Consider the following 12,846-nt stretch of genomic DNA (forward strand, 5'->3'; position numbering starts at 1 on the left):
TTTTGCATCTGGCTGTGTGGGCAGCATAACATTGTGGCAGTGTAGAGACGTCCGTCCGTCGACAGCACCCCCCCCCCCCTTCAAAACAAACTAATGTTGACAGTACACGTGACTACGGGGGACGGGAGAAAGAAGGAGGGGCAACTACAGCTGTGTCTGAGCAGAGCACCGCGCAAGTAGCGTTGCAGGAGGAACGCGTGAAAAAAAGAAAAAGGGGGGCTTGCTGCCTCGCTCATTGTGCTGCCCCCCTCCCTTCCTGATGCCCCAGGCATTTGTCTGACTTGCCTGATGACAGGGCCGGCGCTGCCCCACACTACATTTACCACACATCCACTCACCAGTCTCACCTACACTACTGATTTCACTGATTAACACACCCCACATGATTAAGTTGTTTATATTGTAAATAAATATTACTTTGTGCACTTTTAAAAGCCGTGTCTTCCTCCTTTTTGTTATGGCCTAGAGCCATGTCATGACACTATGAGCACGAGTACCAATGACTACCAAAAGTGGCGCTGTTGTGCCAGAAACAGAGAGAGAGAGAGAGATAGTGCTGTACTGCTGCCTGCTAATGAGAGACAGAGAGAGAGAGAGGGGAAGAGAGAGAGAGGGGAGAGAGGGGGGAGGGGAGAGAGGGGGGAGGGGAGAGAGGGGGGAGAGGGGGGGGGGGGAGAGGGGGGGAGGGGGGGAGAGAGGGGGGGGGGGGGAGTTGCACCACTCAGTTCACACAGGTGTGATTTTTCAAAAATAGCAGACCTACAAGCTCGTAGCGTGCCACTCGGTGGCGCGCTATGACCTTGTAGATCTGCTATTTTTCGATAGCTAAAGTACAACATAATGCTTAGTTAAAACACCAAAAGGGGTTCCCGCCCAAAATGGGTTAAAACACCAAAAGGGGTTCCCGCCCAAAATGGGTTAATTATAAAGTAAGCTATGCTACTACGCTTTCATATATGGAGTATACGGTTGTCTATGCACATACACGTAGTTAGCACCATTAGGTACCGTTAGCCTAGCTACGTTTATAAATGTAGATAGCAGTGAAAAAGTTAATATAAATATCATTCAAAACTAGGGGATGACACTGACAACAAAACCCATTGAACCACTCAGAGGTGTTTAGGTTTTAAATGTGGTATCTCAGCATAAAGACTACATACATTAGTCACTGTATCTTATCAATATTATGGTCAGTGTGAGTTACCATGATATTAACCTCATCCACACTCTTCAAATACTACCACCATCATAACTACATTATAATCACTTACTATAACAGAACTTTACTTGACCAAATAAAAATAAAAATGTTAAATTAATCTGACCTGAGAGTCTCCAGACAACAGTTTGGGCTCTTCAGTGCAGCACAGATGAGATCCAGTCCAGAATCCTTCAAGACGTTTCCACTCAGGTCCAGTTCTCTCAAATGGGACGGATTGGAGCCGAGAGCTGAAGCCACAACTTCAATGTGTTCCTCTCCAAGGTCACAGCCAGCAAGTCTGTAATTACAGATTAAATGTCAAATCAGAGATGATCAAAACAGAACAGACCATGTTCACTGTCAAGGAGGTTCCCTGTGGTGCTGACTGAAATGTGTGTGTGTTTGGATACTGTTCTGTCAAGGAGGTTCCCTGTGGTGCTGACTGAAATGTGTGTGTGTTTGGATACTGTTCTGTAAAGGAGGTTCCCTGTGGTGCTGACTGAAATGTGTGTGTGTTTGGATACTGTTCTGTCAAGGAGGTTCCCTGTGGTGCTGACTGAAATGTGTGTGTTTGGATACTGTTCTGTCAAGGAGGTTCCCTGTGGTGCTGACTGAAATGTGTGTGTGTTTGGATACTGTTCTGTCAAGGAGGTTCCCTGTGGTGCTGACTGAAATGTGTGTGTTTGGATACTGTTCTGTCAAGGAGGTTCCCTGTGGTGCTGCCTGAAATGTGTGTGTTTGGATACTGTTCTGTCAAGGCGGTTCCCTGTGGTGCTGACTGAAATGTGTGTGTGTTTGGATACTGTTCTGTCAAGGAGGTTCCCTGTGGTGCTGACTGAAATGTGTGTGTGTTTGGATACTGTTCTGTCAAGGAGGTTCCCTGTGGTGCTGACTGTGTTTGGATACTTGTATAGCTAAGCAAATAGCGGCAGTGAGTAACACATATTTAATTTAAATGTGCTCATAACTTTCCACTGTTCTCATTTGATTGTAATACAAACATTAAATAATGAAAACGATCCCAACTCGCTGCTGTTGTTCCACTCTATGGCAGTGAAGTGAAGAAATGTTCTGTCAACAGATGAACAGCCTGTACGGCCGCATGCCATGGCAAAATCACCCTGATATCACTAAACATACTAAACACAAATCACACTTGAATTGCAATACTAATATATATAAATATGAAGTGAGGGTCGGTCTCTCTCTGAATTAATGAATGAAGTATATAGTGATCTAACATGTTAACATTCACACTACTAACCTGGCTGTTGTGCAGTTCCTCACAGCTGGGACAAGTCTCCCTCGCCCCTCCTGTGATGTGTTGTATTTCTGCAGGTCCAACTCCTCCAGAACCTCCTCTGACATCAGCAGCATGGAGGCCAGAGCTGAACACTGAGGCACAGTGAGTTCCTTCCCTGAGCTGTTCTCTGACTCCAGGTACTGTTGGATCCCCCGACTGACTGACGCGTCGTTCATCTCCATCAGACAGTGGAAGATGTTGATACATCTGTCAGGAGAGGCATCGTCATCATTCATCTCCTTCAGGTTGTTGATGGCTCTCTGGATCTCCTCTGGACTGTTCTCTGTCTGACCCAGCAGGCCTCCTAACAGACTCTGGTTGGACTGCAGTGAGAGACCATGAAGGAAGCGGACAAAGAGGTCCAGGTGACCACTCTCACTCTTCAGGTTTTTCTTCATAGCAGCCTTCAGGAAGTAAGACAGGGAACTGTTACTGTTGTAACCATCATCTCCCAGGAATGTCTTCAGGACCTCTGTGTTCTTCTGAGTGAAACAGTGGGACAGGTAGACTGCAGCCAGAAACTCCTGGATGCTCAGATGAACGAAGCAGTAGACCGTTTTGTGGAAGAACAAACCGTCTTCTTTGAAGAAGGTTGTGCAAAAGCCCAGGTTTTTCAAGTCCTTGTTCACATCAAGACCACACGCATTCAGGTCTTTCTCATAGAAAATGATGTTGCCTTTGATCAGTTGGTGAAACGCCAGCTTGGCCAGCTTCAGAAGAACTTCTCCTGCATCCTTTATGAGCTTCTCTCTGTCTGCCTCGCCTAGTGCAGGATTCTGCCGCTGTATCTCACCCATCAGGAAGTGGCAGAACAGCTCAACCAGGGTTTTGGGCAGACTGATTGTCGTCCCCATGTTCTTCACAACGGTAGCAAGGATCCAACAGAAGACTGGGATTTCACACATGGTGAGGAGCATCTTTGATTTTTTGATGTAAGAGAAGATTGATCTGGCCTGGTTCTCATCACTGAACGTCTTTATGAAGAACTCCGTCTTCTGGTCATCTGTGATGAACCCTCGTACTTCTGTCATCCTGCTTACAAACGTCTTAGGGATCTGATTGGCTGCTACAGGTCGCGAGGTTATCCAGATGCGAGCAGAGGGGAGGAGCTTCCCCTTGATGAGGTTTACAAGGAGAACTTCCACTGGGTAAGAGTCGTTGACATTCATGAGGCCAATATCTGTTTCGAAATCAAACTGGAAATTATTTTCATCATAACCATCCAGAACAAACATGACTTTGAAGGGGCTGTTGCTATAGTCTCCTGACTTCTGCAATTCAGTGAAGATAAGATTAAGAATGTCTTCCTCAATACATTTGGTTTCCACGATGCAGTGGTGAATTAGCTGTGCCAAAGTAAACTTCTGTCCCTTGAGCAGATTTAACTGGCGGAACTTGAGCGGGAACACGAGGTGTGGATCTTGGGGGAAACATTTCTTGGTCCAGTCAGACATAAATTTGTGTACGAGAAACGTTTTTCCAATTCCTGCACAGCCAACGGTCAGCACTGTTCCTTTGAGTCCAGAAAGGTCTTTGAAGATTTGATCGAGTTTGATTTCCTCTCTTGCCATCTTCATCTCCATCTGTCTGACCTCATGATGGCTGTGGATGTCTGTTCTTTCGATGTCTACATTGTAGAGCCGGGTGAAGACGTTTTCAAACACAACCTCAGTCTGTGTGCCCAAATTTACACTCAGATATGAACTGTTCATGTTGCGTTGAAGCTGCTCTTCATAGTCAGTGATGTGACGATATCCTCGTGTTCTCTCCAACAGACCTGTAGCGAACAAATACATTCTATGTTTAACAGCCTGAGAGAGAGAGAGAGACAGAGACAGAGACAGAGACAGACAGACAGACAGACAGACACAGACAGACCTCTCAGTTTGGCGGCCCTCTCCCTCTCCCTCTCCCGTCTTGCCTCGAGTTCTGCTGTCAAAGCTGATGAGAGACAGTGATTGGTCAGTGAGATGTGAGGCAGTGATTGGTCAGTGAGATGTGAGACAGTGATTGGTCAGTGAGATGTGAGACAGTGATTGGTCAGTGAGATGAGAGAGTGATTGGTCAGTGAGGAGACACTATAGGATCATTCTCGTCTTCACATAATGACACAGATAGATGGATTTATATCAATATAGATTGTAAATAAATATAGTTACAAATAAATTAAAGACTCACTAGGCGTCTTGTTCCAGATTAAAACGACAAGTCCTACTATCACCACGACGACAGTAACAATAATCCCATTTCTTAATCCTCTGCCTGTTGGTCCTTTAGGAGCTGAAAGACAGAAATAGAAAAGAAAATCTCTTTATATATTTTTTTAAATTCCCCTGCGAATGCTTCCTAGTAAAAAAGGAAGTGAACAGATCCACTTCCGGGTTGCACCATCTAGCTCCACCCCCCTCATAGAGTTGTGGGTGGAGTTTCAAGACAATCAGACAAACCGGAAGTAGGAATTATGGTTTTATGAAAGTGGAAGTCCGTACGGCTTTCCACTTTCATAAAACAATAATTCCTACTAACCCTAAACCCACCAGGTTTGGGACCTTTAGCTGCAAACTGGAGTTATGGCTGTTTAAAGCCCAGCCAATAGGAGTCAATAATTATGGTCCCCCCTAGCAACCCCTCAAGGACCCCTTGGGGTCCCCGAACCGCACTTTGATAACCACTGGCATGGCTGGCAAATGGGAGGAGAGATGGACAGAACCCCTGGGCAATGGGATTACATACATACAGGCTATAGGATATAAAGTAAGAGATCTTCTTGGCAAATTGGAGATGACGTGGACGGAAACAACAACCACTATATTAACACTTTGATTGCTGGAAGATCTCAACAGGCCTATTTGGATGTTGCTGCCATTTAACATTGCACAAAGGCCTTGTTCGGGGGCCCACAGTAAAATGTTATCTTATAGCGAGAATCACACGCCTACATCAAAAGAAAGCTGAACTTGTCCACTTCAATTAAAAAAATACATTTTGATTTTACCATGTTCCATTCTGGAGATATTGACCTTTTTGCAACACCTGCATTTGCCTGGAAGTGGTTATCTTGAACAGCGAGCAGAGTTATGGATGGTTTAAAGTCAGAGACATTGACAGGCAGATATAAAATTGAACCCAATAAATATCCTATACATCCTATACACCGAATGAAAGCCCTGAATGTGTACTTTTACGAGGAAAACAGTAAACATTGATCCCATCTACAGTTAGACAGTAATTGGTTATTGAATGCAGCTTGTGCCCACCAGATAACTTCAGAGAAGACATGGACGTGAACTCCTCAATATTCACAAAATAAGGCCTATAGCGACATATAAATACTATATACCGTATGAAACAGAAGACTCTCTGCTTTCATAAGAAAAAAACTTCTACTGTAGTAATAATAAAAATCACACCCCTGTGAAGTGAGCGGTGCAACTCTGTCCCATATTGCACCACTCACTTCACATGGGTGTGATTTTTATTATTACTACAGTAGAAGTTTTTTTCTTATGAAAGCAGAGAGTCTTCTGTTTCATACGGTATATAGTATTTATATGTCGCTATAGGCCTTATTTTGTGAATATTGAGTTCAGGTCCATGTCTTCTCTGCAGTTATATCTGGTGGGCGCAATGTGCATCCACCCAGTATCCAATTTATGACAAACTGTACATGGGATCAATGTTTACTATTTTCCTCGTAAAAGTACACATTCAGGGCTTTCATTCGATGTATAGGATGTATAGCATATTTATTGTGTTTATTGTTATATCTGCCTGTCAATGTCTGACTATAAACCTTCATAACTATGCTTTCTTTTTGATGATGAGTGCCGCCTCGCCTAATCTATCTCACTGCTTTCATTGTTTTGATCGCAGTAACATTGGGGGGGGGGGGTCATGGGCACATTGGGCAGCAAAAGTCTTGATCCGTACGGCTATAAAAAGTCCCATTTCACCGTTCGGTTCAGAACTATAGTACAACGGTGAGACGCGTTGTCATCATCAGCTGATTTTGTTTTTCAAGCTAGTGAAGTATATTTACTAACAAGAGAACATGCCTGGGCATGCAGGTTGGAGGCGATGGAGGAAAAAAAAAGATTCCCCCGGCTGTGATGTCAACGACAACGGATCACAACACCACGGTTTAGGACGCGGAAAAGTTCGTTATACATTACACCCGGGTCGATTACGTCCCCGATGCGTTCATTGCGGTCTTATCACTACAATTATAATGAATAAAAAAGCGTTACAATCACACGTCCGAGCGATCTCCGATTATGACGGTTCTGCATGGCGATACGTGATCCACCAACGGCACACTGTCTTGTCGTGTCTTTCCGAGAGACAGAGCCAGCCAGGACAGAGCCCCCATCTCGCAGGCTCCTCCTGCAGGAGAAACAGGAGGGGAGGGGGGAATCGAGTAGTATAGTGTTGTGTGAAAGCCAATAGCTGGAGGAAAGCCTGGTGAGGCGAGGTTAGGTTAAATTTGATTATTTTCATACACCGACTGGATCATTCCATGGGCGCGTCCATTTTAGACTGGCTTAGTGGCTTCTACACGTAAAGCGGCCCGCCCTCCTGTTTTCAGGATGGGAGGGGGGGTTTTTTTTTTTGGTTTTTTTTTCTGATCACGTGAGCGGGACTAAGCAACAATGATAGGGCGATGGTTCTTCATTGTCCGGGTGGGTAAAAAGATGAATGAAAGTATGCTATAAAAAAGTGATTGAAACGTATTGATACGTGATCCGCACCCGACGTTTGATTAATTGATAACGTATTGATACGCGATCCGCGTTGGGAGTGTTAATGAAGTATTTCCTACAGCTTTAAGTCCACAAATCTGAACTAACCCTTACACGCACGCACATGCGCACACGCACGCACACACGCACGCACGCGCACACGCACACGCACACACACTAAACTATACGTACCTCTGTAAAGCGGGTTGTCTACAGCCTCGCTCTGCTCCACACTGAACCAGTTCTTTATCGCACAGGATATTCTTTTAACTTTTCTCCCTTCCTCGTCGTTGCTGATCGTCACCGCCCGGGAGTCGGGTTCGCTCCATTCCTCATCGTTGTAGATCCTGGTCTCGTTGGGTTTGGGTCGAGTCCATTTCTCATCGTGGAAACTCCATCGATAGACGACCACGCCCGACTCTGTGACGTCTCCGAATACGATGCACTGCAGCGTGCAGCTGCTGGAGTTGGAGTCACATGGAGCCACGATGGATAGCTCTGGATGTGGGACTTTCTCTGTTGAGGACACAGAATGAACACATGAAGAATTAATGCACCACACATCTACACTCACGCACGCACGCGCACGCACACGCACGCGCACACGCACACACACACGCACGACGAGATGTTAACATGCCTCCTGCTGACCCTGAACTGACCTCATGCTTCCTTCTATGCATGAGGAGTCCAAGCCCCATCTTTTCACCCGACAGGAGAGGGAGTTTCCCCAGTTGGAAAGTGGAAGGATAGCGAACACGTTATTTCAAGCAGTTATTGCTTTCCCCTCCATCGGGCGTCCCTCCCCGGGAGGGAATCAACGCCCCTTTCTTCAACATTTCAACAACAGTGTTGCCATGTCTGCTTGTTATAAGTGACTTTGGGCATGTAAATATTCATAGTTGCGGGTAACCTTTTTGGGGGCTTCTTTCTAAAGTGTAGGCCCCTAGTTGCTTATTTGGGCTCGTTTCTAAAGTGTAGTTGTTTATTTGGTCTTGTTTCTAAAGTGTAGTTGTTTATTTGGTCTTGTTTCTAAAGTGTAGTTGTTTATTTGGTCTTGTTTCTAAAGTGTAGTTGTTTATTTGATCTTGTTTCTAAAGTGTAGTTGTTTATTTGGTCTTATTTCTAAAGTGTAGTTGTTTTTATTTGGTCTTGTTTCTAAAGTGTACTTGTTTATTTGGTCTTGTTTCTAAAGTGTAGTTGCTTATTTGGTCTTGTTTCTAAAGTGTAGTTGCTTATTTGGTCTTGTTTCTAAAGTGTAGTTGCTTATTTGGTCTTGTTTCTAAAGTGTAGTTGCTTATTTGGTCTTGTTTCTAAAGTGTAGTTGCTTATTTGGTCTCGTTTCTAAAGTGTAGTTGTTTTTATTTGGTCTTGTTTCTAAAGTGTAGTTGCTTATTTGGTCTTGTCTCTAAAGTGTAGTTGCTTATTTGATCTTCTTTCTAAAGTGTAGTTGTTTAGTTGGGCTTGTTTCTCAATGTTGTATAAACCAGTCGTTCTCAGCGCCAGGAGAGTAGACTGTACGTTAAGTCAGTTGTTTGAGAGTTGAGTTTTGAGAGCGATTTAGTTCAGATTTAGCAGTGCATATAGTAGCAGTAGTAGTATTTATTATAGTAGTATTTAGTTCAGATTGAGCAGTACATATAGTAGCAGTAGTAGTATTTATTATAGTAATATTTAGTTCAGATTGAGCAGTGCATATAGTAGCAGTAGTAGTAGTATTTATTATAGTAGTATTTATAGTATAGAGTTTAGTTTTAGTAGTTCCGTCCGTTTACTAGTAGGCTAGTAGTTTAGTTGTATTTCAGGTCAGTAATAGATATAGTAGGTAGTCGGTTATGTAGTATTAGTAGCAGTTTAGTGTTTAGTATAGTAGAGATTTAGTTTAGCTCCATCAGTTTGTGTCTCCATTATGCCCCTCCCCCTTCCCTGGACTGATCCATCACATGGAGGACCGGCTGATCCCAAACATGCTCTAATAAATGTTTCAATAAAATAAAATACCAAAACAAATCATAAAGGACAGACAATAATAGATCCATAACGACGAGTCATACTTACTCATCTCTTTAAGCACGTAAACCTTGTGGTGAGGTCTGTAGTTGATCTCCACAGAATAAACCCCCATGTCGTCTACGGTCATGTTGTCGATGACCAGCCGTCCAGTGTGTGTGTCCAGTGTTGTGCGGTTTTTAAACGTCCCGTAGTAATCCATACGAAAATCCGGTTCCCGTTCTGCTGCTTTGTTGGCTGTTAAATGACCACAAATCAAAGGTTATTGATACCTGCCTACAGTTTCTATCTGGTCATCCCAGCTTAGTAAAATGTTAAAAGTTAAAATATTTAGGACGACCGTTGAGCCGATTCTACTCTATGGTTCCGAGACATGGACACTTTCAAATAAATTAGAGAAACGGTTGGATGGCACTTACACCCGCCTTCTAATGAGAGCGCAAAATCTGTCTTGGAAGAGCCACCCATCGACTGATCTAATATACGGCAACCTTCCCCGCGTTTCTTCACTAGTCTGATCCAGAAGAACACAGTCTGCCGGCCACTGCTACAGAGCTGACAATGAGGTTATATCTTCCCTTCTTCTCTGGAGTCCTGCCTCGAAGCAGACCAGAGGTAGAAAACTGTCGTTCCCTGATGTCATCGCTAGGGACACATGCATCAGTAAGCAGGAACTGGGGATGGCAATGAAGGACCGGAAAGTCTGGCGTGGCATTGTGAAATCCATGATCTCGACCGCGGTCGAAAAATGATGTATCTTATATCTACCTACGTATCTATCTACGTATCTATCTATCTATCTATCTACTACCTCTCTCTATCTATCAGGCATCAGTTTGAAGCTCTACTGTCTCATCATCAGTCCACATACCAAGCCAGGGTGCGGTTACATCGGGTGCGTGTGTCCACATGATGAAGGTGACGGCGTCAGGAACAGAGCGGATGTCTGGTTGCAGTTCCACACGGATGCCTCTGCCTCGTGGTGGAAGGTACTTCACCTCTTGGTCTGTGGAGAGACACGTAGGTCAGTCAAGTTGAACAGTTCAAGTTATATTCAGTGGTTCCACTTCATTCAAATATCACTTATTTTTTTTTAGGTTTAATGTTTGTCTTTAGTTCCATGTTTGTTTTGTAAACGCCTCTGACAATGAAGGGAAAATGTACGTCATAATGTAACTCATTACGTCATATTGTCTCTTTATTGTTAATGTTTGTGTTTGCACCGTTTGTTTTACATCACCATTACATCACCTAATCAACATGAGTTAGACTTTAATATATTAGCCCCCCCCCCCCCCCCCGGAAGCAAAGATTTGAGTTAAAAATGTTCGCTCTGAAAGAATATATATATATTCAAACATTTGGGCCACATTTTCACGATTTTTCAAAAATAATGCCTAAAACACCAAAAGGGGTTCCCGCCCCGGGTTAATGACAAGCCCAACACTGGTCATGATTATGAACATTCAATCTTACCAACACGGAGCTGGATCGTACTGCTGCCCACATGTGGAACGAGACAGCGGTAGGTCCCTTCGTCAGAGAAGCTCACCGCGGTCAGCCTCATTTGGAAGTCACCACGAGACAGCTTGTCCTGGAACAGGGACGCCCTCTGTTTGTACGACGGGTGCACGGGTAGAATCGAGGTACGTCCGCTTTGGAGAACGCAAACCTCTGGTGGCACCAGGTCAGCTCTGGTCCAAAACGCTGACCTATACTCCATGTCGACCGGAGAGTCAACGTCACACGGAAGGATCACCTCGCCTCTCAGTCTGGCCAGCACAAGTTGAGAGGACCCGTTGACCTGGTGGAGTCCTAAAAACACAACACAGGTTGAGAGGACCCGTTGACCTGGTGGAGTCCTAAAAACACAACACAGGTTGAGAGGACCCGTTGATTCTTCATATCCAAATGAGTGAAACGGACGGTGTGTTTATGTTTATTCATTGTAATAATCAATATCGCTATAGTGATTTATCGCCACACCGCATGACAGCATGTAGTCTCTGTCTCAGATCCCCTCTCACCGCCGGCCGCCAGGGTACTGAGCCAGTCTGCTGGTCATGCAGGCTGCAGTTCCCATAGCACGCACACACGCACTCACACACGCGCACACACGCACACACACCTTGTCCGCGGCCTCAAAATGCCTCTCTATCTTCGGGCATACACTGAGCCGTCAGCCAAACAAATATATGTCATTCTCATGGCTTTCTTTTAGCGTGGGACCCCCCCCCAGTCAGTGTCTGTCGTGTGCACAGGTCAAGTAACAACTTGACTTCCTCGTCGTATTCACCGCTGTTTTCTGCCGGTGTATCCGTTTTGAATAAAATCAGATTAACCTGAAATCGTGCCAGCCGTCGCCGTAGAAATAAGCAGATGTTCTAACGGCGACAGAATGCGTAGCTGTCCTCGCAAATGCCACTTTTTTCTGTCACAATGCCAACACATACCCAATCCGTTATCCGATCCGATTCTTGGGCAGACGGACACTCACATTGTGATGTGGACCTTAGCCGCAGATGAGTATAAGCCTGGGACCGAGGCTAGCCGTATGTTATGTTATTAAAACAGATGAGTATAAGCCTGGGACCGAGGCTAGCCGTATGTTATGTAATTAAAACAGTTGAGTATAAGCCTGGTACCGAGGCTAGCCGTATGTTATGTTATTAAAACAGATGAGTATAAGCCTGGGACCGCGGCTAGCCGTATGTTATGTTATTAAAACAGATGAGTATAAGCCTGGGACCGAGGCTAGCCGTATGTTATGTTATTAAAACAGATGAGTATAAGCCTGGGACCGAGGCTAGCCGTATGTTATGTTATTAAAACAGATGAGTATAAGCCTGGGACCGAGGCTAGCCGTATGTTATGTTATTAAAACAGATGAGTATAAGCCTGGGACCGAGGCTAGCCGTATGTTATGTTATTAAAACAGATGAGTATAAGCCTGGGACCGAGGCTAGCCGTATGTTATGTTATTAAAACAGATGAGTATAAGCCTGGGACCGAGGCTAGCCGTATGTTATGTTATTAAAACAGATGAGTATAAGCCTGGGACCGAGGCTAGCCGTATGTTATGTTATTAAAACAGATGAGTTTAAGCCTGGGACCGAGGCTAGCCGTATGTTATGTTATTAAAACAGATGAGTATAAGCCTGCATGGGACCGAGGCTAGCCGTATGTTATGTTATTAAAACAGATGAGTATAAGCCTGGGACCGAGGCTAGCCGTATTTTTTTTTGTTATTAAAACAGGAAGACAACCCCGTCTTCCTGTGACTGTCTATCTCCAAATACTATAGCCTACTTACGCTTTAGAAATGCACCTATCACCATTGTTGGAGTATAGTATGCAGCCCATGTAATGCGTAAAAATAAACGCATCGATGAATGAATTAATTAATGAATAAATAACGTCTGTTTCTGACGGGATTCGAACCCCTCCATTTGTCAGCATAAAGTTTACTAGACACAGAGTGTACTCCAGTACGCCATTACTAGCGACGATATTGTGCAATCAAAGTCAAATCATAGAGTATAAAACCGTGCAGCCATGAACACAAAATGGACATGGGACCTAGATTAAGT

The 12,846-nt window shown here is 44.4% G+C and overlaps 1 protein-coding gene across 1 annotated transcript in view; it reads right to left on the reverse strand.

Annotated features, from left to right (window-relative positions):
- The window catches only part of LOC306919211 (uncharacterized protein), a 78,823-nt gene extending 67,995 nt beyond the window's left edge, over window positions 1-10,828 (reverse strand). Inside the window, exons 1-6 of the mRNA XM_079496152.1 lie at window positions 10,733-10,828; window positions 10,128-10,262; window positions 9,305-9,493; window positions 7,439-7,762; window positions 4,682-4,787; window positions 1,329-1,424 (exon numbers count right to left, since the gene is read on the reverse strand). Of these exons, the coding sequence (XP_079352278.1) occupies window positions 1,329-1,424; window positions 4,682-4,787; window positions 7,439-7,762; window positions 9,305-9,493; window positions 10,128-10,262; window positions 10,733-10,823 (941 nt within the window). The 5' untranslated portion in view covers window positions 10,824-10,828. The remainder of the gene's footprint in view (window positions 1-1,328; window positions 1,425-4,681; window positions 4,788-7,438; window positions 7,763-9,304; window positions 9,494-10,127; window positions 10,263-10,732) is intronic.
- Between the last annotated feature and the right edge of the window lie 2,018 nt (window positions 10,829-12,846).

Source organism: Electrona antarctica (assembly GCF_951216825.1).
Source record: "Electrona antarctica genome assembly, chromosome: 3".
NCBI classification, from domain to species: Eukaryota; Metazoa; Chordata; class Actinopteri; order Myctophiformes; family Myctophidae; genus Electrona; species Electrona antarctica.